The sequence below is a fragment of the Phyllostomus hastatus genome, unplaced genomic scaffold (assembly GCF_019186645.2).
Source record: "Phyllostomus hastatus isolate PE091 unplaced genomic scaffold, TTU_PhHast_1.1 phas_contig_58, whole genome shotgun sequence".
Classification (NCBI taxonomy): domain Eukaryota; kingdom Metazoa; phylum Chordata; class Mammalia; order Chiroptera; family Phyllostomidae; genus Phyllostomus; species Phyllostomus hastatus.
Window position 1 is genome coordinate 27,244,857 of NW_025333916.1, and position 25,889 is coordinate 27,270,745.

At 35.5% G+C, this 25,889-nt stretch overlaps 1 protein-coding gene across 1 annotated transcript; it reads right to left on the reverse strand.

Annotated features, from left to right (window-relative positions):
• Positions 1 to 2,665: 2,665 nt before the first annotated feature.
• On the reverse strand, positions 2,666 to 25,784 carry PPWD1 (peptidylprolyl isomerase domain and WD repeat containing 1). Its single transcript, XM_045848300.1, has 11 exons — positions 25,584 to 25,784; positions 22,285 to 22,387; positions 19,321 to 19,421; positions 19,069 to 19,189; positions 16,332 to 16,779; positions 12,552 to 12,742; positions 11,538 to 11,727; positions 7,657 to 7,838; positions 5,344 to 5,425; positions 4,198 to 4,380; positions 2,666 to 2,909 (listed from the first exon to the last, which is right to left on the reverse strand). The coding sequence occupies exons 1-11, from the start codon at positions 25,777 to 25,779 to the stop codon at positions 2,766 to 2,768; spliced, it is 1,941 nt and encodes a 646-aa protein (XP_045704256.1). The 5' UTR covers positions 25,780 to 25,784; the 3' UTR covers positions 2,666 to 2,765.
• Between the last annotated feature and the right edge of the window lie 105 nt (positions 25,785 to 25,889).

The window sequence follows — 25,889 nt, forward strand, 5'->3', positions numbered from 1 at the left end:
CAAGTAAAAGGTCATGCTGTTGCAAGTGTAGTTTGTGCATATAAGTAATATTTCTAAATTAAATTATTTAATATTGGACTGATTGCAATAACTGTGAAAAAAGTAGGTGTTACATTTGCCTGTGAGCCCTTGAACTGTTTTCTTTACTAGGTAACTGAAAGAAAAATGTCTAACACTAATATGTAAACTTGCTTTTCTTGTAAATTATTAAGTGTATTTCACCAATTTTGTTAAACTTTGTAATTCACATTCTTAGCATATTACTAAACACAATTTTAAAATTGTGCTTAGATCTGATTATAATGTATATAACAGTGGTGTTTCCGTGTAATTTCTTTTTAAGAAATATTTTTCTTAGGCTGTTACTAATATTTGTGGTTGTACTAGTTCACTAATGATTAGTTAAGATTGTGCTAGTTCCCTCTGGGAAATACCAGATTTAAGAATGAGAGAGGCATTTTAAGTACAGTCTATTAGGCTGTTAGGATTTGATTCCTAGCTTTGAATTTCTGTATTAGGCCTACATATTACTGTATGAGTTTTATAAAGCAAGTTTTTCAAGTGAATAGCCCTGGTCTGTAAACCTGGAATGCTTTACAATCACGAGACTACACATATGATCAGCATAGAGAGCAATAAAATTTTAAAATCCTTTTATAGAAGTCCTATCATTATTCTTAAAATCCTGTTTATTGAACCATTTATTTTGAACTAGTAGTAGTGCTAATAACCAATTTAAAGTCATTTTTGTTCTGTGGTTAAGAGAAACAAATAATAAAATAAGGTAGGGACCCACATGTCAAATTTGAAATGTAGTTTAATACTAAACACTTAGAAACAACTTATTCTGTATTTGCAGTCTGTCCCAGTTAAATGAGTATTACAAACCCAGTGTTTTGAAAAGAGCTAGAATTTTGCAATGAGCCAAGTCTATTACTTTTTTAAATTTTAAAATTAACCTTGTTTCATTTGAGAACATAGCATGTTTTTAATTTTTAATTTTTAGAGAGAGAGGAAAGGGGAGGGATGGAGGGAGAGAAACGTCAGTAGGCTGCCTTTTGCACCCCCCAGCCCAGGCATGTGCCCTGACAGGACCAGCAGCATTCAAGTTTGTGGGATGATGCCCAGCCCACTGAGCAACACCAGTTAGAATGCAAGAACATAGCATTTTAAGCAATGGTTTTAGAAAATGGCTCGGAAAACTTAGCTGTAGCCTTTGCACTAAAATTGCTAAAAGAAAGACTTTTTATGTAACATTGAGCTACTTCTCAATTTGCAAAGTAGGAACAGGAAAGAAGAAAACTACTTTTCTCCTAAATGAATGAGTGAAAAGGACTAATGTTTCTTCCTAATAATTTAAAACATACTTTTTCTCCTTGCATTTAATATTCAAAATAATTTTTTTTCTGTTTAAAATATACTTTCAAAAAGACATCTGGCAATTTATGTGTTTAGGTTGACTGATAAACATGTGACATAGAATGGAAAAATTCATTAATCCAAAATGATTTTTCACTCAAAGCAAAATCATATTTTGAGGAAAATGAAGCATCACCTCCACTTGGTGGCAGTATTACCAAAAATTTAGGTTTAGTCTTTTAGGAATGAATACATTGCTAGGTAGAGAAGTGTAAACACCTAAAATTAAGAAGAAAAGGGAAATGACACAGTGAAAAGTCATTTTATGTCCATCTTCAAGTTTCTACTTTTTAAAAGGAGGACACAGTTTTAACAGAACAATTTGGCATATTTTTCCAACGCATAAAAGTTTGGGGTACAAAATGAATAAAGGAAATAATCCTGCTGACCAACAGAAGTGTAAGCTAAGATTTAAAGTATAAGAATGAAATCCTTAAACAGGTCTGTTGAACATGTTTCTCCTATTAAGTTTTTGAAGAATCTGGAAATTGGAAGTAGTAGTTCTGGACAGTTATGAAGTTAGGGTAAGTGAAGAAGAGAAAATCAATACAAGAGTTTGGACTCACTGTTTTACTGCTACAATTTCTACTGATCTCTCATTAGATACTAAAAATTTGTACTCCATATGTATTTTTGATATATTTAGTAAGATAAAATATATTTAAATATATTTTATATTTTATAAAATATTTTATATTATATATTTTATAAATATATTTAAAATATATTTTATCTTACTAATATTGATATATTTAGTACTTTGCAAAATACTATAAACTTGAGGATAGAAAATTTAGCTACATTAGAAAAATAAAATAGTAAATGAATCTGTATAAAACCAAGGACTCAGGTATTCATTGATTCTTACATTTGAAAGAATATTTGATAGTTATGAAGGAATTCAACACTCTTGACCAAAGGGACTTGATATTTTTACTTACTGAAGTTTTACTTAACACTACTTATGACTTAATGATCAAAAGACAAAACTATATGGCATGGAACACAAGCCTTGTAAAAGAAAGGAAATAGTATATACTATCAGTTCCTTCATGGATTTAAAGAAACATTGAGGACAGGTTTAACTGGCATGTTTTAAAAAGCTGAGGAAAAAATGCATACCATTCTAATTATTTAGTATGGTTTTGAGTCTCCTAATATTTATAGAAATTATAAATAAGGAGTGGTGTTTTACCCGAGTTTAGTCCATTTCGCCTCCTACATGAGAAATATTCAAGAAAAGGCAAAGTTTTTAAAAGGAATTTAATGAAAAATATAAAAATACAATACTGCAATCCTTAAAACATGATTTGTAGGTTCAGGAAGTGTTGAGATATTCCCAAATATCACTTGACAGTAATATTTATGATGCTGACGTCCTCATAGGGCTTATCTGTTTTGGGGTTGACTTTAACGTTGGAGATCCTTTGTACAACTTCCATTCCCTTAGTCACTCGCCCGAAGACCGTGTGCTTATTGTCGAGCCAAGGCTGTGTTGGAGGACAAATGGAAAAATCTTGGTAAACCAGGTTTCTTCACTCACACCCTCTGGGTGAGCAAATTAAAGAGAATTTAAATTTATTCTTTATAAATTTAAATTTATAAAGATTTAAATTTATAAATTTTTAAATTATAAAATTTATAATTTAGCTGACTAAATTATAGCTGACTTTTACAATGATTTCCATGTTTATAAGTAAAAACACAAAAGCACAGCATAGAGTTTAAATATCTGCATCTTTCAGACCAAAGGGAGCCACTATGTGTTTGCTAAAGGCAGTTTCTTTGCACTTAAAGACTTACGGCTAAGGCTTTAAAAGTCTTCAGCAGGAATCCTGCCTGCACAATTAAGAGGCAATTTGGGCTAGTTTAAGCAGTGTGCGCTTTGGCATTAGAGACAGGGCCCTCGAATGCTGGCTGTGCTACTTACTTGATCTTTGACAAGTTAGTCACGCTTGCTTCCTCCTCTGTTAATTAAAATTGGGTTTAGTGATGCTGGAAGTACTGTGAATGTCACATGAAACTATGTTCCTGGCAGACAGTAGTTATAAACATTTTTCCTTCACTGCTTAGTGCTTAATTATGAAAAATAAAGTATAATTTTTATAATTATGTGGAAATGCACAATAGCACTAGATATTCTTATATTGTATTCCATCAAATCTACAACGCCATTCTTTGGTTATCAGCTGCATTTTGATTTCAGAAATGGAAAAATGTCTTAAAATTAGTAATTCATATACTCTTTTATATTCTGTCTTCACCCACAGACATGCTTTTAGAGAGAGGGACATGGAGGGAGAAAGAAAGGGAGGGAAACATCAATTGGTTGCCTCTTGTACCTGCCCCAACTGGGGACCGAACCCACAACCTAGGCATGTGCCCTAACCAGGAATCAAACCAGCAAATCTTTCGTTTTGCAGGACAATACCTAACCAACTGAGCTACACCGGCCAGGGCCGGGATTGATATACTCTAACCTCCATTCTAAAGATGAGAAACAAGACCAGAAGTAAAATAATTTGTTTTGAACTCTACAAAAAAAATAGTGGCAAGGTGACTAAAACTTAACTGCCCTAAATTACAGAAGTATTGTTTTACAAAGTAAATCTGATCTGTTAGGTAATTTTATATTTTCTTATCTAAATTGTTTTCATTTTTACATCCTGGCAAATATAAATCATGGCACAGAGTAATGCAGCTCTCTGTTCCACTGAATTTACTCTTAGTTCATAACCTATGAACCTCGAGCTCACAGATAATGCTGTTAGTACTCACCGTTGGAACAACTGTTATGAAAAACTGAGATCCGTTTGTATTCGATCCAGCGTTGGCCATGCTGAGTGTATACGGTCTGTCATGTCGTAATGTTGAGTGAAATTCATCTTCGAATTCTCCTCCCCATATACTTTCTCCTCCCATGCCAGTACCTGTTGGATCTCCTGTCTGAATCATGAAGCCCTTAACAGAAAGTATACAAAAAAACACATTACACTGTTTTTCTATGCGTGTGCACTCTGGAGTTACGTTTGTCAAGAGTGCTTTGTATGCAGTAAAATCTCAACTTTATACATTAATTTGAATGATATAATTCCATTGCTCAACTGCTACCTAATTTAAGAGAAAATACGTAGGTCTTCTCATTTATAGACACATATATCTTCCCTAATAATCTAACTGAAGCTAATAGTATAAGTTTCAGGATCTGTATAGTATATTATAGCTTACATTACTGCCCCATTCTTCTCCATTTCCCTAAACACTGGATTTTCTGGATTTCATTTCACTAATTCCTCCAGAGTCCTGAAATTTGACTTTTCCTCCTGCCATTTCTGACCTGTCAGTAACCAAGAACTATATATCCATTTTATGGAATGCTGCTCAACAAAATCTTGGGCAGAGTTCATTCTGCTCTTCAGGTACTAATGGTGGTCCTTACAGGTTAAGTGGCATCTGGGCTTTTCTGTTATTTAAAACCAACTTTTAGATTGGCCAGCGGTGTGGCTATGAATGTGGCCCAACATAAAATGGTCAATTTACTTAAAACCTTTGTTTTGTTCATCAGTTTTCATTAGTGTTTGTATATTTAATGTGTGGCCCAGAGATGCCGAAGTGTGGACACCCCTGCTAGATCTTACCTAGCCAAGGTTACGTTGGCCATTGGTTTTATCTCAGCGTGACCCTATACTCATGTGATCCTGTTTTCAGTGTCCATAAAATATTGCTGCAGTGTTTCTAAAAAGGAAATTATGCTACTACTCCTGTCCTTGATTCTAGATCTGATACTTACGACCATTCTTTTGGCATCCACAGTCCATTTTTCCTATTCCTTTCTAATAATCTAAGTTTGAGTGAAAGATATGCCTTAGGTTTAAACCTCTTGTTATGCAATTAACTACCATTCATAAAACTTGTATAACTTACCTTAATTATACGGTGAAATGTATGTCCATTATAATAACCATTTCTGCTGTGAACACAGAAGTTTTCCACTGTCTTAGGACACCTAGTAAGACATTTTAAAAATATGAAATGTATTCAGAGCATCTTAAGACAGTTTCTTTGCAATTCTGCTTCCTAATGGTGTTTTCAGTATCTTCTGAATGTTTCAGATGGACAGACGTTCATAACCTCTTCTGAGGACAAGCAAGGGCTGAAAGGGCATATAAACTGTAGTACATTACTTAATGTAGCCTCTTTAGATCAAGATTGCTTATTATAGTTGAATTTGATATAGTATTCAGATTTCAAGGTTATTTAGCAGTTTAAAAAATGTAACCAACACACCTTAAAATATATACAATTAGCTGAATATGGTTGATGGAGTTCCGGAGAAAGGTAATTTTCTTATAAAGACAATATTTTGGTAATGGCACATTCCTGACCAAGGATTTATTCATTGAAATATCTCCTAAATTTAATCAACTTTAAGTGATAATCAGACACACAGAGTATGATGCATTCTAAATAAAATTAACCCCACGGGATGATTTAATGTGGTACATTATCCTGTACCAGACCTTCGAGCTGGTAGTGAAAGGGAAAATCAAGAGGGAGCAACAGGTTTGATGGGTATGTTGGTTCTGAGTACTTGAAATGAGATGGTCCAGGAGTCTAGAACTGCCTAGTTCTTTGTTCAGTAGCAAGGTGTGGTGTGATAAAACATTTATATCCAAAACAAGTAAGTACTTTTACATAAAAGTGTTGTAAAAGATGACACTTTGTTTCAAGACTAGCCAGAAATACTCTATTGTACTTGGTATTGCATATTCATTTTGCAAACTTTTGAACTGTCCTGAATATGTTTCTGCTTTTTTCAATGGAAGCCCTTTGTGTTTTATTCAAATTTGCTTTAAAAAATACAGCTACTGGGACTAAGGAAGAGAAAGTAGATGTCTAGCAAATGTGAGAAAGTAAAAATATCCATTAAGGATTTGTTTTGAAAGGAAAGCCAGTTATATTAAGCAAGTCACAAATCATATTTTGGATGTGTAGTTAATAGTAAAAGTTATATTGGATTGGCCAAAGAGTTCATTTGTTTTTTTCCCCATGAGATGGCTCTAGTTGCATTTTGTCTTTAACTTCATTGGAAACAATTTTGTTAGACTGTATTGTGACAGCTGTCATATCACTGCATTTAAAAAAATCAAAATTGATGAATTTTTGTGTAGCCATTTTAATATTGAAGATGGAATATGCAACATTTTTGCGACATTCTTTATTATTTCAAAAATGGTAAAAAATGCAAGTGAAATGCAGATTTGTGCAGCGTATGGAAAAGGTGCTGTGACTGATCAAATGCATCAAAAGTGGTTTATGAAATTTTGTGCTGGAGATTTCTCACTAGGTGATGCTCCACGATTAGATAGACCAGTTGAAGTTGAGAGCAATCAAATGGAGACATTGAGAACTGTAGGAGACCATTCTGCGTGGCGTGGGCCCAGCTCCCATGCCCACGGATAGGTTCTCCCATGGGGAATCAGCCTTGCAATGTACCTAGGCTGCTTTGAGACTTGCTTTTGCTAAAACTCCCTCACCCTGATTTGAGACAGCAAGTGCTTATTGTAACTTCCTAAAATCCATGCTAAACCATCCAATGTGATTAGCGGCATCAGCTCCTTTGTTATCTGTAAAAGGTAACCACCTAAAGCGAGCCTGTGCATAGGAAATGAGGACCATCATGTAATGTGCCCAGAAAAAAGAAATAAAGGCCTGTCATGGCAGAGGCCGCGGCTTTTGCTCCCCTTGAGAGAAAAGCCATGCTGTCCCTTTTCCTCCACAGGACTCAGTAGTCCATAGGAATGTCTCGTCTCATCCACAATGTGGTGGACCCCACAAGCCGAGGTCCACATCAGCGAACAACCAATGTTCTACCACCCAGGAGACAGCTGACAAAATATCCGTATCAATAAAGTTACTGGTGAAAATGAAAAATGTGTTTTTTATTTTATGGAAAAACCTAAATGGACTTTTTGGCCAACCCAGTATATGTTTGTATGTCACTCTTTAGTTTATATTCAGCACCTTCATAGCCAAGATATTTAGTCCTCATATTTTAAAAACCTGTTAAGTATGTATATCTATGTATAAAATTTCCCATTTTCAAGTAGAAGTTATCACAAACCTCAAGGTTGACTATCAGACATTTAAGTCAGAATAACAAAAGTTTTAAGTTGCATCGTTTCTTCAAATGTACACATCTACATAAGTGTTTGAGACAACAAAAACAGTACACACTCAACAGGAAACAGTTTGGTGTGAATGTCCCCCATGCTTGTGTGGATAATGGCACTGTCTGAGACTCGTTTGGGTCCTTCAGCCTGAGTAGCTGCCATGACTTCTTCTTTAGAAGGTTTCTCATTAAAAACATCTCGGTCAGAATCTGCACTTTTTGTATCTTCTGGTTCTCGTTTGGTAAACTAGAGGAGGAAAATAAACTGAGTGAATTAAAGTTTTCATCTCATTAAAATTTATAAAGAAGAAAAGTTCACTTCTAATTAAGTGAGGAAAATATGAATTCACATCAAAATTAATCCTTCAGGAATCACTTCCTATCAAAAAATGTCTAAGGCAGTTAAATTATTTTTATCCTTACATGAAAAAGTCCATATAGTGAAGATGTATGAAATTAACTGGGATTTAATATCCTTTTAGGTGAAAATTATTTGAGTATACATTAACAAGATGCAGGACTTTTGAAGTAGGTACCTACTTCTGCTTTCTAGCATGTCCTAACCTACCACCTGTTGCGTACTTTTCACTATTTAGAATCCCTGGGTTTGAATTCCAGCTGTCATTTGACATGCATTTGACTTTGGGAAAGTAAATTCATTTCCTCATTCATCAATGGGGATAATAAGAACTACCTCAAATGGTGAGACGTCATGAAGATTAAATGAAGGGATGTAAACTGCTTAGAGAACAGTGGTTAACATATAGAGGGCACTATATACCTATTAACACTTGTTGTTATTACTATGAGCAGGACTTTGTGCTAGGCAGGATCAGGATCCAAAGATGAATCAGTGTCCTGACCGCTGTGACTTGGTCGGTTGGGAGTCGTCCTGCAAAGTGAAAGGTCGCCAGTCTGATCCCTGGTCAGGTCTTATGCCTGGGTTCCAGGTTCAGTTCAGTTCCCAGATGGGGTTTGTGCAAAAGGCAGCCAACCAGTATTTGTCTCTCGCATTGATTTTCTCGCCCTCCCTTCCCCTCTCTCTAAAAATAAATAAAATCTTTAAAAAAAAAACAAAACACAAAGAGTAATCTTGACTTTTTTTTTTAGAGCCCCCATCTGATGTGCCTTAAACCTTGAAGCTTGGGAGAAAGAATGCAAATTTTGCGTGCAAGTTGTAGAAATCTCAGAACCTCAGGGTACAGGGAGAACTCAGAAAAATCTTTCAGTTCTTAAAATTCTGGATTTCTCAACACCTGTTTCTTTTATTTGGCTCTCAGTCAGTAGAAATCTTTCCTTCCAAGAAAGATATACCCAGTGCCTACCGAGTTTCAGGAAGGTAAAGCTAGTACCCCAGGCCGTGTTGTACCCAATAGCATACCTTGATCTACTTGGACAGATTCCTCCAAATAAACAACCAAGCTTAGATATGATTGCCTTCACATCTTATTCTCCAGTTTTCAAAGGAATGGCATGTCTGTTATATTATATATATGAATTTTAAATACTGATCTTGATTTCGTTCACATATGAAACAACTAAAGTTCAAATTATATAAAATTTTAGTTTTATTTCATGAATTGGACTTGAAAACAGATATAAATGTATATATATTCTTTTAATTTTGCTTCAAAATATGTACATCTAATAAACTGATAGTTCATGAAAATGTTAGCTGTATAAAGACACACTGTGAGTGACTTACTGTTTTTCTACTTCTTCAAACTTTAAAAGGAACGTGGTTTAATCAACAAAAAAGTAAACTCTGGGAAAAATAAAAGAAAGTAACTTATTAATTAGTTTTTTAATGAAGTGGTTGAAAAATTGTATGTTTTTAGTGTTTATCAAGAATTCTCTTGTGCCCTGGCTGGTGTGGCTCAGTGGATTGAGTGCAAGCCTGTGAACCAAAGGGTCACCAGTTAAATTTCTAGTCAGGGCACATGCCTGGGTGGAGGGCTAGGTCTCCATGTGGGGATGTGCAAGAGGCAACCACACATTCGTGTTTCTTGCCCTTTCTCCATCCCCTGCCCTCTCGCTAAAAATAAATAAAATCTTTTTTTAAAAAAAGGAAAAATAATTTTGTGATTTTTATTATCAAAAACAGCTGACTTACAGGTAAAAACAAAAAAAATTATTTTCCTTTAACGTATATTAGTAAATTTTTAGCAATGACTTTGAAAGTTTTAAGAAAAAAATCTCACCTTAAAAGAATGTACCCATTCTGGGTTAAAAACTTGGTTGGGGTAGGGAAACTGCTATTTTCTACATTTATCAAATGCTGCTGCTTATATGTCAGACGAATAAATGAATATACTACAATGGGCCAGACACTTTACCAAACTTTGTGAATTTAATAGTGAAGAAAACATAGTGCCTATATTTACGGATTTCATATTATCCTAAGGAGGAGATGGCAGTGTCAGCAACCAAAAAAAATTCCTGCAAATTATTCCCGAAAGTGTGACACCAACACAACCAAGCACACCTAATCCAGACCTGATGTCAGAGAAGGCTTAGAAGCTGAAGTCTGAAGTATGTGTAGGAGTTGGGGAGGTATGCGTAGCTAGCAAAAGGAACAACCTGTGCAAATGCTTAGATGTAAAAAAGAATTCTGAACTTACTACAAATGAGGCCCAGTTCAGTATGGTCAGTGTAGCAAATGAAGTAGAATAAAGAATGATAAGGTAGGAGGGACTGCTAATATAGATAAGTCCTTACTTAAGGTCATTAATAGGTTCTTGGAAACTGCCACTGTAATCAAAACAATGTATGACAAGACCAATTTTACCACAGGCTAATTGATGTGAGTTAGGTTCCTATGGCATTACTTCTGATCACAAAACCAACTTCTAAATAACCCAGAACACTGCTAATATTGAATGATGAAATTAAACATTGAAATGAATGTGACCTACACCTACATTAAAAAAAGTCAGTAAGAACCAGTAATAAAATTATTTTCCAACCCCTTGCCTATTCCAGTTCAGGGTAATAGGTGGCTGGAGCCTATCCTTGGGGCTCAGGGCCAAAGGCAGTAATCAAGCCTGGACAGGACACTGTTCCATCACAGGGCACACACACTTACACACATGCTCACACTCACTTAGGCTGGGACAATTTGGATACGCAATTAACCTAACCTGCACATCTTTGGGATATGGAAGGAAACCAGCATTCCCAAAGAATGTGCAAACTCCATTCTGACAGTGATCCCGACTGGGAATCAATTTTTTTTCTCATTAACACTATAACAAAATGACAATATTTGAGGACCTGCTGTAATGACATTTGGGACTCAAAGTCTCTGAAAGCAGTGTGAAGGACAGAGTGCAAGGGCAGAGGTTTCTATACTTGAGATTTTTCTGCTTGGCTGAACAGTTAGGATGATGCTACTCCCACATAGCTTTATAGTTTGATTTTGAGTCCAATTTTAATTAACATGCAAAGTATTTTTAATTCTCTAGGGAAAAAAAACTCCTCAGGAATATACAATTCTAAGGTGGCAATATTACACTGGAGTCAAAAGATTTTTTTTAAAAGTGTGTAGAGAAGAAAGTGTGCAAGTTCAGGGGAAATGAATTATGTTCAAGAGTAAAGACTGTAAAATAATGAAAACACAGAAGAATTTTTAAAATCCCATAGTGAAGACTATTTGGATTCAATTATTACCATAACCACTTACTTCCTATCATCTTAGACAACACAAATAGTTATAGAAGCCAGGTTGAAAAATTTTCAAAACAGAATGGAAAACAGTACAGAAATACTGAAAATCAAGTCCTAGTTAAAAATTCTACAATATTAATGTTATAAGATGGTGTTCTGGTTGTTTAGAAAGTCTGCTATTATTGCCAACATTCCCTTCAGTTGAAAGCACAAGCTAAGAAAATAACTCCAACCAAACTGGAAGAAACATTAAGGTCCATCTCTTGGTACTTAAACATACCATATAAAATCTGTTCTTTTTGAAAGACGTACAGACTATCGTTGGGTCAGCTTGAATATTTTGAAGAACAGGGTTTTCAGAAGCTTTCATTTCAATAGTAGTTGCAGCACGATGTTTTTTGGCTATTCCTTGGAACAAAGCCAACTGCATCACCCTAATGTTTTCTTGCTTGCCTAAGATCCGCACGCACCTGAGAGATACAGTATTTTATACAATAAAATTATCAGAATTAATTCCAGTTATAACAACTTTACAGATAAAAGCTGGGACTCAACTATCCTTTATTTTTGTACAAAATAACTAGTGAAAGGTTTTAAAAAGTGTATCTTCACCTGCCCCCAAAAAGTTATTTAAAATTGGTAGGTGACTATAATTTTCAGGTTAAATAAATACAATCATTCAATCATACAGTTTTAATCTAGTCCCAATATTTTAATCTATCTGCAAACTTGCAAAGATTTTGTATTGCGAAGAAATATAAATTTATTTATATGTGAGAAGGTACAGCACAAGATTTTTTTTTCCTTAAAATATAGTACTTTAAGTACTTCTCATTTACCTTCAGTGATAGTATCTGATTGTAGCTATTCTGTACTAAGACCAAATGGACTGTTTGCACAAAAGGCTTATTGTGGTTTCATGCATTTTAACTTCTGATTTTATGTCTAGCAGGATGTAATGCCGAATTCTGTGGTTAAAATATTTGGCAACATTTAACATGAACCAGGCTAATTTAAATCAATAAGCAAAAGACAGACTATAACTTGTTAAAAAAAACTTGAAACTATGCATATCTTCTTTCCATTTCTTTTACAAACATGAGTGGAAACTTTTTACATAAGAGTATAAACAGAAAGACCACAGAAAAATCCAGTCAAAACATTTGGTTAAGTTTAGACGTTTGGGACCATTCCACTTGTCTTGGAACAAACAAAACTCCCATTGTTTCCCCAAAAGAGGAAATGGTCCCCAATAAATGCATTTTTTAAAAACATACATCATATTAAAGCTTACCGGTTTGTTTCTACATTTATAACTTTAATGCCCAGCATAGTTCCATATAGCACAAAGTGTCCAGTTTCATCAAAAACTATATTAATTAATCTCACTGCATCCACCTTCTCCAACTCACGTTCCACAGCCATTCGTCGGCCAAATTCCATGTCTGGTAGCTGTTGCCTCATCTGCTGTAGTTCAGTAAACATCTAGGAAACAAACCATTAATTAACAAAAAACCTGCAGAAGAAAGGGAGCAAGAATTCAAATAGAAGCAGAGTGCACATTAAGAGCAACTGACAGTTTATGCACTTACATCTCTCTTAAGGAGGATTCTGAACACTATAAGCAGGAAATAAAAAGTATATTTCAAGCATAAAAAACATTTACACTAACTGGTTCTTCTAATTAAACAAGAACAAACCAGTCAGTCATTATAATTACTGCTTTCTCTATAGAAATTTCTGCTGCCTTGTATAAGCTACAGACTAGCACTTCATAGTAGAAATATAATAAAAACCACATAACTAATTTAAAATTTTCAAGTAGCTACATTAAACAAAGTAAAAAGAAACAGGTGAAATTAAGTTTTATTTGACCCAATATATCATCCAAAGAATTAACATTTAAAAAGTAAGCAATTTATTTTTTCATGTCTTTGAAATCATATTTTGTATTTTCAGTTGAACTCAATTTGAACTAGCCACAGATCAAGTGCTCAAGAAGCACATGTGGCTGGTGGCTACTATACTGCACGACACAGCTGTAGACTATGAGGTCCTTATATAAGGGTCACAGGGCTTGACATAATAAGCACTCAGTTTCTGTTGAATGAATAAACTCATTATTTCACTTATGTATAACAATTTCATGATGTTTAAAAAACGTTTCAAATCTTTTGACACAGAGTACAATTACAGTTACATTGTCATTAAGTAAATGTGATATAGGATAGATGAATATTTTAATGGGTACACTTTAGCTTAGAAATTTGGTTCACTTTTTAAAAATAATACACGATTTAAAAAATAGGGGTCATATCCAATCACTATTATTACACTATAAATCTTCCACAAGATATGACCTTTAACAGTTTTCCATACATTTAGGGGATCAAGGAGCAGAATTCAAAGGTAGCTCTCCATTTCAAGTGAAAATAAGCCAGACTTATGATCCACCTACTTCCACCCGTTTTTTTTTTTCCATGTCTGCGTTAACTGGAAATGTCCCATTTTTATACATGGAAAGGACAGTACACTCCAAAAATCAAAAGGAGGTATATGTGTTAGGGAATGGTCTTATAGACCAGCTAAAAAGCCTGGTCATTCGTTTCTCTTCTCCAGTCTCTGAGACAGATATACGATATGTTACTGATTTATATTTTCATGTGTCAGAAACAGCCTAGATGCTGGGCTACATCTTTGTAGTAAGAGACCCCTGATTATTCTTGCTAGAGAGGGGACTCAGTTTCAGAACTTTGTAGATGGCCATCTGCCCACATGTAAGAATTTTATAAATATTAATCCAACCTGATAAACACATCAGAATCTTTCTACAGAATTCTAGTCTTTATAGCAGGGCCTCTGTGATACACAACTGCGTGGCCATGCGCAGTGATTCTGGTTAGTAAGTGCTCGAAGATACTTCATACCATCCAATTAAGTTTCTTGTCTGTTAAACGAGGATTCTTAACTGGGTAGAAACCTCCCCCTGTATCATGGAACTATGAAATTCCATCATTTACTAGTCACTAGCACTGTAACTAATTTAACTGGCATTTTCCTTTCTGTCTGTTTTATAAACTTTCTCATTCTGAATCTCAACCTGTCATATGCTTTACTACTGAGCTCTTACCACTTTCGCTCTATCACTTCAACAAATGATGAAGACAACACTGAAGAAATAGAGTGGATTGAACAGCTCAGAAAATGTATGTTAAGAGATTTATATCTGGGGACTAGGATTTTAATATTTCTTTTGCAAAGGAATCTTAGAAGAGCTGCAAGTTGGTAAAGAGTTCTTAAATTACTGGTCACCACTAAAAAAAAAAAAAGCATCACAAAGCTTTCTTCTTTTTTAAAAAAATCCTTATCTGAGGAGAGAAGAAGGGAGGAGAGAAACATCAATATGAGAAATATTGGTCAGTTACCTCCCATATACACCCCAACCAGGGACCAAACCCATGTATGTGCCCTGACCAGGAAACAAACCCACAACCTTTTGGTATATGGGACGATGCTACAAACCAACTAAGCCACCCAGCCAGGGCAGTTTCTCCTTTGCTTAAAAGCATAGTGGAAAGCCATCTTCTTCCAACAAGAAAATGAGTCATTAGGATGATGTGACTAGCAAAGAGAATTTCACATTTGTCTGGATTCATACTACTTCAGACAGATACTCCACCTAACTTAATACGACTTGCCACCAAACAAGAGTGTCACTAACAAGAGTGACAGAATTTCTGAAGAGCTTGATTCAGGGAATATAATGTAAATCAGCCACTACCAAGACTGGAATCAACACTATTATATAGTAAACACTGCTATAAAGGTTCAACCCACGCTCTGATTTTCTACAAAAATCAGTTAACTTTGCATGGATAAACTCTTATTTTACAACAGTATGCTTTAACAAATTCTTGTTAGCAGTAATTAGATGTCAGGTACTATTCTTAGTGCAAAAGATACAATCATGAACTGAAACAGATACAGAATCATAGATTACACTGAGTTTAGTCTACTAGGTTTGGTACACAGTAATCAAGTAAGAATATACCAAAACCTTTAAAAGAAAATAGTGATATACAGTCAAATGAAGATTAAAAAAAAAAAAAGATGTCCTAGACTGCATGAACAGTGAAAAATTCACAAAGGAAGTGACCTTTTAATTGAGATTTGAAGGATAAGTTCAACAGGTAATGGGAGAAATGGAGGGAAGGGCTGCACCAGGTGGAAGAGACAGAATGTTCAAGAAATTGAAGCAAGGCCTAAATCGCTAGCTAGAGTAAGAGGCAGGGAGAGGTGATTTGCACTAGGTAGTAATGGTAGGCAGAGACCACGACATGGCAAGCCATCATTTTGGTCTCGTTTCTAAGAACAACAGGAAGCTCCTGAAAAGTTCAAAAGACAACATGATCAGATATGTGCTTTTAACAAATTACTCTGGATGTAGCAAAGGTAACAGATTAGGAGAGTGACAGGATAGATACCAGCAGTAGGCCACGTAATAAGCCAGGAAAAAGATCAAGTACAGCAGTGAGGGGTGTGCTGAAAGGAAATAGATGGATTTAAAGCACATTTAGAAAGTAAAATGGTCAGGACTCATGATAAATTAGAGGAGTAAGGAAATAGGATAGCTCAGGTTTCTGGCATGTGCATGTAATGGACATTGGTGCCATTCATGAAGACAAAAAAAAAAAGCAACAATGTAAGATAGCAGACAACTGAATACTGCCTTTAATGTGCTAAGAGAGAAAAAAACCCCTACCAATATAAATGTCTCTATCCAGAAAAAAATGCCTTTTAAAGAAATAGCACAGCCCTGGCTGATGTGGCTCAGCAAACTGAGCACTGGCCAGTGAACAAAAGGATCATCAGTTCGATTCCCAGTCAGGGCACATGCCTGGATTGCAGGCAAGGTCCTCAGCAGGGGGTGCATGAGAGGCAACCACACACTGGTGTTTCTCCCCCTCTCTTTTTCCTTCCCTTCCCCTATCTAAAAACAAATAAATAAAATTTTTTAAAAAGCACAAAACAAAGACATTTTCAGAAAACTAAAATAAATTTAAATTGCACTTACACTTAGTGATTCATCAAAGACTCTCATAAGTTTTCCAGTTAAAAACCTGAAAATTCTAACTTTTCTATCAGAACCAATTGTAGCTATTTTCTTCCCATCAGGTGAAAAACATATGCTGGTTGGATAAGCCTTGCACTTGGCAAATTCATATAAATCTGTGTCAGTTTTATATTCCCAGTTCACATTTTTAGGGAATTTATATTCATGAGGAGGCCCAGTCCAGTATTCAATCATTCCAGATTTGTCAGAAGACACTACTGCTTTGTAAACTGGGTTTAGCCGTATCTGAGTAAGAGGTGACGTGTGGAGTTTGTCAAAAACATGGAGTGGCTGGTTATCTCCTCGACCATCATAAATAAAAATTTTTCCCGTACTCTTCTCAGAAGCAGCAACTGATGATATGGCATCCCCTGGGCAATAGATCCACTCGCATTGTCCAGGAAAATAGCTGAAATAATAAAAATTTGAGAGAAAAGGAGATCAATACAAGAAGTAAGCATTCCTTCCTACCCGCATCACCAAAAAAACGTCTTGGCTAGTGACCAGTGATTTAGCTAGTTTTGGATTCCCTGCTCAAAAGAGGCAGAGAGCCCTGGCCAGTGTGGCTCTGTTGGTTGGAGCGTCATACCAGAACTGAAAGGTCACCAGTTGGATTCCCAGTTGGAGCGCATATGAGAAGGCAACCAACTGATGTTTCTCTCACTCCCTTCCTCTCTCTCTAAACCAATGAAAAAAAATGTCCTTGGGTGAGATTAAAAAAAAAAAAAACTAAAGAGAGAGAGACAGACAGACAGACAGATACAGAATGGGGAGGAACAAGTAAGAACAGTTACTAATTTTTCTCTTTCTGATTTCATCAGTGCATTGGTAATCACTTCTGACATTTTAGCAAATTGTAAGTAAAACAATGGCACATAAAAGACCATTTACTTCTTTGGGTAAATAAGGAAACCTAATGAGACTTGGGAACTAAGATAGTCTGGGGCACTGCTTTTTCAAACTCTATGTCTCAGTCTATGTGTAAGTTAAATGCACTGGAATGTAATAGTGCATGTTATCCATTCTTGAAATATTAGAGATCAAAATATTTTAGTTATGGCCTCGCTCAAAAGAAAAATCACACTTTTATTACACTCTAATTATTGGTAACTTGATCTTAAAATTGTAAGCTTTGAACATGCTACCTGATAACCAGAGTATAAAAAAACTGGGATGGCCCTGACTGGTGTGGCTCAGTGGATTGAGTGCTGGCCCACAAACCAAAGGGTCACCAGTTCAATTCCCAGTCAGGGCACATGCCTGGGTTGTGGGCCAGGTCCCCAGTAGGGGGTGCGTGAGAAGCAATCACACATTGATGTTTCTCTCCCTCTCTCCCCTCTCTCAAAAAATAAATAAAATCTTAAAAAAGAAGAAACTGGGACAGATTTAATCATATACCAAACTTATATACTCAAATGAATGCTGTCTCCTCCAAAGTAATCAGTCTGAGAGGTTACACAGATATTCCAATGATGGTGCTGATGCTCAAAACATTTTTGGATTCCTCTTTTAGAATTTCTATCAACGTCAAAGAAAAAATACTCTTTCAATATCCTCAAAGGTGGCAAATGTTCAATATTTATGAATAGATTTGATTTTTCAAAGTAGGTAACGTGGAGAAACAAAGCTGGGAAGTAAGATAAAACTGGTCAATAGATATTTCTATTTGTAGTCAGAAAGTTGGTTCGGACTAGAAATAATGAGACTGATTTCATTTAGCAGATTGTAAACTGATTTCAAAGGCAATTCTAAAAGAAGTCCTGCTCTGTATTGAACTGCAGTTCTTTTTCATCCCCACACCCAGTTTATATGATGGCTCTAACCCCCAGAGTCACTGTAACTGGCCATAAAGTCTTTATGAGGTAATTAAGGTTCAACAAGGCTGTAAGGGTGGGGCCTATCCCCACAGGCCTCCAGCCTTCTAAGGAACAGGGAGATATCACTTTCCCTTCCATCCCCTGTTCCGAATGAGGACACAATGTGAAACCCAGAAGAGAATTCATACCAGAAACCAAACCCTGCTGGAACCTTGATCTTGGACTTTCCAGCCTCCAGAACTGAGAGAAAATAAATGTCTGTTGCTTAGGATGCCCAGTCTGTAGTCTTTTGTTATGGCAGTCTGAGCTGACTAAGACAAATCTCAAAACTGTTTCTGATAATGTTACATTTTTCAAGTTAACATTCACTTACATGTATGTATAAATTCAGTATGTTATCTTAAAAAAGACATGCATAAAACAAAGTATTAAGTCTCATTACTGTGTAGTTTAACCACAAAACTGGGGTATCAATACACTTCAAAGTTTAAAATCACCAACAAGGAACTTCATTTCCAAATATGTGCACAAACTTTGTAAGAACACAATGCCATATAACTCAAATAAGCAAAACAAAAAAGTTAATTCTAAGTACCAGTAAATTAGACATGATGGATCCTTGTTATTAAGTAGTGTTAAATGGGTATAATGAATTCTTGCCATGATGCTGTTTGGACATTTCCGCAGCAATTAATGACAAAAACCACAACAGAAACCTCCAAATAGCATAATAACAAGGATTCACTATTTCCCAATCAAAATTCAAAGTACATTTTTTAATGGAATGGTAACATTCTGTTTAGATATACCTATGAAATGGTGAAGTTTAGTTTAAAAATTATTTCACTAAGTTAAAAAACACGTAATTTAAAAAGACTTACCCAAGCTTCAGCATATTGATCATGTCAAAGTTCACTACATCAAACACCTTCATTGCTTTATCATCACCCACAGAACAGAACAATGCTCCCTCAGAGCTAACTGCAATACTCTCAATAACTCCTATTTAAATAAATGAAATTAAAACATCAAATACCAATGAAGTAAATGCACATGATTTAAAGAAAAAACCACTTTAGAAGAACTTTAGTACAGTTTTAAGAGAGCAAAAAAAAAAAAAGTGAAATTCTTACCTAGGTGACTGCGAAAATGTTTAACAAATTCAATTCCCTCTTCTATTTTTTTCCAGAACTTAATATGTCCATCATGACTGGCTGTAATAATAAAATCTGTCCTGCATATATAAAATTACAAAAGTCAATTTTGAAAATAAATCTATGAATCATTCAATACCCCAAAGCAGTCATTCACTTAGAATCTCTGACTCTTTCATACTAGGTTTTCAAAAAAATCTTCCCTTCTGCAGGATACTATATTAGGGTAGACAGACCATTGCAAATTTTGACGTTCTTTTTTGGACATCATAACAGTTGCTGTTGTACAAATTTTAATTTTAAGACATAGGCTCAGAATTGAGCTAGGATTTGACATTGAAAAGAAACAAAAGAAATCTCACTAGGAATCACTAGAACTTAGGGTCTTTAAATTACCCTCTTAAAAAAAAACTTACAAAATTCAACACCAAAAAAACAAGCAACTCAATTAAAAAATGGGCAAAGGACATGCATAGACACTTCTCCAAAGAGGACATAGAGATGACCAATAAACATATGAAAATATGCTCAATGTCACTAATCACCAGAGAAACGCAATTAAAACCACAACAATATACCATCTTACCCCTGTCAGAATCGCTATCATCAACAAATCAACAAACAACAATAGCTGGTGAGGATGTGAAGAGAAGGGAGCCTTTCTGCACTGTTGGTGGGAATGCAGACTGGTGCAGCCACTGTGGAAAGCAGCATGGAGATACCTCAAAAAATTAAAAATGGATCTGCCTTTTGACTCAGCTATCTCACCTCTAGAAATATATCCAAAGGAACCAAAACACTAATCTGAAAGAACATCAGCACCCCTATATTCATTGCAGCGTTATTTACAATTGCCAAGATATGGAAGCAGCCCAAGTGTCTATCAATAGATGAGTGGCTAAAACAACTCTAGGACATTTACACAATGAAATACTACTTGGATGTAAAAAATAAGAAAATTTTACCTTTTGCAACAATATGGATGAACCTGGAGAACATTATGTTAAGTGAAATAAGTCAGTCAGGGAAAGACAAATACCACATGATCTCACTTATATGTGGAATCTAATGAACAAACTGAACTAACAAAGAAAATGGGGACAGACTCATAGATGGAGAGCAGTATGACAATTGGGGACAGGGAAGGTTAGGTGTGGAGGGATCGAGCAAAAAGGAAAAAAAACTTATGGACATGGACAACAGTGTGGTAATTGCTGGGGAGTGGGGGCGTTTAAGGGGACTAAATGGCAATGGAAAAAATACAATAAAATTAAATTAAAAAAAAATTACCCTCTAGGCAGTCTTTTCAGAGATTAATGTTCTATGTTTTAGAAGTTCACAAATAATTAGATCTCAACATTTTACTTTCATATACAGCAAAATTCAAAATAAGTTTGTGTCCTATCCAAGGTATTTTGGTTATTTAAATTATCAAAAAGATTTTGCACAGAATCACCTCGTCTATAGGTATATAAAATAGAAACCATTTATTGAAACCTAGTATGTGTCAGGTACTTTATACACATTACCTTATTTAATCTTTGTAGCAACTTTATTAGGGTAGGTATTTTTTACCATCATTTTACGAGTTAGGAAATATTTTTAAAATGTTAAATATATTTGCCCTAGGTCCAAAACTGAAGAGTAGCATTCAATATCAGATCTGCCTAACTTCAAAGCCCATAATCTTTCTATTATCATTTTCACCTTGCTGCCCTGGGTTAAAAAAAAAACAAAAACTGAGGGGAGGGTGACAGCAGTTCTAGTCCAATATGCTGCTTTATATACTGACAACTTTGGACTAGAAAAAGTGCTAAAGTTTGGTCAGAATTATTCTATAAATAAATTATAAAGATATTTTAATTAAATTTATATCTTAAATGGTTTCCAAGAAATTAAGAACGGACTGATCCAAAGAGTAAAGTAATTCACCTACTTCTTTTTATAATCACTCCCAATATCATTGAAACCACCATATCTCATCTAGGTTTCTATGCTAATATGGTAACTGCTCTCACTCTATCCATTCTGGCTCTATTTGAATCCATTAATCTCACCTGTGCCCTGACTGGTGTGGCTCATTGTCCCACAAAGTGAAAGATCACCAGTTCAATTCCTAGTCAGGGCACAGGCCTGGGTTGTAGGCTCAATCTGTGGCTGGGATGCATGTAAGAGGTGGCCAAGTGATGTTTCTCTTACACATAAATGTTTCTCTCCCTTTCTTTTCCCTCCCTTCCTCTCTCTCTAAAAAGAAATAAATAAATAAAATCCTAAAAAGAGAAAAATCTGATGTTATTCTCCTGATTACAGGTTCAAAATCCATACAAGGAATAGAAAACTCTCTAGGCTTACCCTTTGCATTTTTCTCTCCAGCCTCATCTGCCATTTAACTTCTCTAAACCTGTTTCCTTACCTATAAAATGTAGATTATATTATTACCTCATCAGCTTGTTCTTAAGATAAATGAGATAATTTATGAAAACAGTATTGGACATAATGTGAGCTTACCGTATAGTAGAATATTACTATGATAATTATCCTTTTCCAAATCCCCATTCATTTATTTTCAGGGTCCTGTAACACTTCCAGCATGTCTTAGTTCTTACCATTGTCCCCATTAGTACTGAAGAAGCCAGCTATAAATTACTCATTTTAAATAATGTACCCTTCTGGAAAGCTCAGACGCTACCTTGTTTATCCCCTTTTGGAATTTATTTCCAGAAGACATACACACAAGCTAAAGAGTTCCATCTCAGAGGATGCATTCCTTTTTGATATGGGAAAGAACATGTAGGCCTTTAACTTAAACTATCACAGAACCTTTGGAACTGAATAGAAATCTATAAAGTCCTAAAGTTACTTCTGTAAGTCCATGTCGAAAACTGAAGCATTTAAAAAAAATTCTTCTCAGAAAAAATTTTGGAAAAGATGTGATACACTTACTTGGTGCAGACCACATGGGTGATAACATCTCTGTGCATGTAACTGCGCTCGTACATGGATGCACTGGGGAGATTATCAAGATAGACTCTTTCAAACTCTAGAACTGAGGAAAACAATTATTTTTAACAACTGGAACCAAATGCTATTTTACAGTTTCTTTATTTAAAATTTTCTAAATTCTATTTTGTATTTTTATCTAGATTTTAATTTCTGTCCATTCCATGTGTAATGAAAATTAAAATCCAGTCTTTTGTGTCAGTTGTAACTTAATACTGCACAGTACTAAACGGCCTTATCATTTAGGCAGTCACAAGTTCTCAGATATTATATAGATGCTTAACTGTCTCCAGAACTTAGGAAATGAATGGCTGGTTTAATATGAAGGTTCCATTCAAGTATAAAACCAAAAACCTTAAGAAGCTTCATGAAAACATCTTCCTAACCACATAGATCCAACTACTAGTGTTAATTTTACTTTACAATTTTACTTTAAAAATGACATTATGTACCTAATAAAAATAATCGAATACTGATCGACGATGACTCCCTCAAAATGCAAAAGAAAAAAATCCAACAATTTTATTTGTCCAAATATGACTATAAAAATTGCTAAATAAGCTATTTTAGTTTTTTTCATAACTATTGTATAGCAGACTCAAAGCTATGTCCAATGAACTACTTTTCCCATAATTTTTAGTAACAGAACCCACATTTTTATATGAGCACACTAACATCCAGGCTATTAAGATAACATTTCTCACCTTTTCCTGCAGTTAGGTATAACCTTACACCAATGAGATAAAAGTGGAAGTGTATGACAGTCTAGAAGTCTTCTTCAAAGGGTGTGTCCTTCTCTTCCTCAATTCTATAGCTTGGAACTGGGGTATGAGCACTGTAATTCTAGTAACCACTCAGGACATTGGATTATTTTTATTAGGTACATACTTAATGTCATTTTTAAAGTAAAATTGTTTATAGCTCATATAATGGAATCAATATTTCCTCAGATTACCACTCTTACAAATGTTTTGCCCCTAGAAAATGCTTCAGAAGCACTCAACTGGATATTCTGTAGGATTCTCTCAGCTCTGAAAAACCCGGTGGCAGTGACTTCAAAGAGGATTCAACGCCTTAAAAATAAACTGAGACATCTTATAGATGGCTGATGGCCTCTTACAATTTATTTAAATTAGCATACCCTAGTGATGCTAGGACAGAAAGCTGCAAATAGTCTACATTCCTTTGTAGCTTCCATATCAGTTCTAGACTATCTTGGGACTTCTTTTAATGTTATTGTTATTTTGGGGTTTTCTGTAATATGCAGTTAAATTTAATCCTATCTGATACACATTCCTTTTGCTTTTGGTTAGTTCACTTGTTGAAGAGATACTTATTGAAAATATGGGCATGTAGAAGAATAACACATAGTCCCTGTCCTTGACAATCCATCAGTTTAATTAAAGGTAGTGCCATATCATTTGTAATGTCTGTCTGAAAATATATGTGCAAGTCCAATATCTAAAGAACATGTTAAAGGGAAGCAGTTCCACTTCCAGAAATATATTACTAAACTCATCCTTTTAGATAAAATCATCAATATTTAAAAAAACATTTCACATATATTTTAAACTTTAAATATTTTTCAAAGTGAATCCACTATTTACTGGCTTAAATGCAATAAGCATCTGATGAAGGGTGAAGATTTTTCACACCTCATAATTTCCATATCTGTCTCAATTATATTAAAATTCTAAGATCTGTCTCCTAACATTAATATCAGCTCTTTGATATTTTAGATTTGCCCTTTCCCCTGCTTATTTCCATAAAAAATAGGCAAGATTATTCTAATTCAATAAAACAAACAAGAGCATAAACACTATAATATTCATTCAGTGAATACTTATTGAGTAGCTGCTACACGCAAAGCAATGGAGTAAAACTTGCTCTTAAATGCTCACAGACTTAGCAGTGGAGAGGAACATTAATCAGACAATCACATGAATAAATAAACAATTTCAAGATGTAGCAAGTGTAATAAGAAATACTTGTCAGGATGACCTGGCAGTAAAAAAAGGTAATGCACTTTGCGGATGTCAGTGTACACAGTTCAAAAAAGCAGCTTTTTCAAATTTTGGATACTAAGGCTACCTGTAAATTCAGTGCGATAACTGTTATCTCAGAGTTATTAGCTATGTACTTTAGAAACCTAGCCCAGGCTGGAGAAGTCACAGGCTTCCGGGAGTAGGTGACAGCTGACCTGAGTGCTAAAGGCTGAACACACACACAAAAAGTTAGCCAAGTGACGGGGTGAGGGTAAACATATTCGAGGTGGACGGTCACACCAAGATACCCCAAGAGTTATCCAATGGCCCATGCTCAAGTGTTTTTGTATGGCCCGTGCAGAGGAGAAACAACAACAGTTTAGGAGAGAAAAGTATGGAAATATGCTGGTTAGATAAGGATAGATTCTATCATGAAAGGCCTTGTATGCCATCAAAGGGAATTTGGACTTTGGAAAATAATGAGCAATCACTGAAGAGTTAAGTAGGGAGAGTGATAAAGTACAATTTGAATTTCTAAAAGATCACATTTTAATGGTCTTACATGTTTAAGGAAAACAGATCATAAAACAGCATAAAAAAGAGAAAGCTTAATCTATCCCTTTACTCCTTTTGATTGATAAAATTTTGTCACACTTCCACGTTAGAGGCAAAATGCTTCATGCCATGGTATGTAAGGAGTATGGTTTGAAAACCACAGACCTGATGTTTTTAGATAAAAATGTGATTCAGGAAACTTACGTTCCCTGGCTAGAAAACTCACTGGTGGAAGAGTCAGGGTTGAAATGATCTTGACTTACACTTGACGATTCTAAATAGGTACCGTCGTCTCCACAGCCCCGCCCTGAGTCCCCACACTACTCTTGAACTAAAAGCCTAAGAGAACCAGTACTCTACCACATCTACTAAACAGAATTGTATATTCCAGCCTCATATGGCTACTGTACGGATTAAAAGAGGCGTCAGAAACACAGTAAGTATTGGCCTAAGTAAGCACTAGAATCTACTATAACAAGTCAGTGATTAATAGTGATTCGTATGATCAAAAAGGCGCTGCATTGCGGCAAAATCACTATTTCGGGAGCACATACAAGTGTAAAGCGGCCAGAAGAAAGATGACGACCCTCTGTCCTGATGGCACAAAAGTCCACAAACACCATCCGTTTTCAGTCTGGCTTTAACTCCCCCACTCGAGGGTCGCAACATTCCATCTTGCCCTGTGCCTATCTCTGTAACTACCTTTCCTCTTTTTGGCCAATGTTGCCTCGACAGGTAAAGGCCCAACCCAGCGCTCTTCATTATCCTCTTCGTTCTCTTGGGTCACTGCTACTTCCACTGCCAGTTCTCTTTCTTTGAGTTCCGCTTTTCCCGGTTCCTCCGCATCCCGGTGCTTTCTTCGTCTAAGTTGGGAATCGCTACTACCTTCCGCCGCCATGTTGTTCGAATCGTCAGAGAAGGCACGACACACACAGCTCGACAACCAATCCCAAGGCAGCGGCGCATCTCTCTCGTCAGCTGCCGCAAGTTCCGGGATTGGCTGTGGTG

Coding starts and splice junctions, on each gene's coding strand:
- PPWD1 (XM_045848300.1), bottom strand. CDS start 25,779: ATGGCGGCGGAAGGTAGTAGCGATTCCCAACTTAGACGAAGAAAGCAC. Junction 12,743..16,331: donor TCTTTGATGAATCACTAAGT/GTAAGTGCAATT, acceptor TTTGTTTCCTAG/ATGTTTACTGAACTACAGCA. Junction 4,381..5,343: donor CATTTCACCGTATAATTAAG/GTAAGTTATACA, acceptor CTTTCTGTTAAG/GGCTTCATGATTCAGACAGG.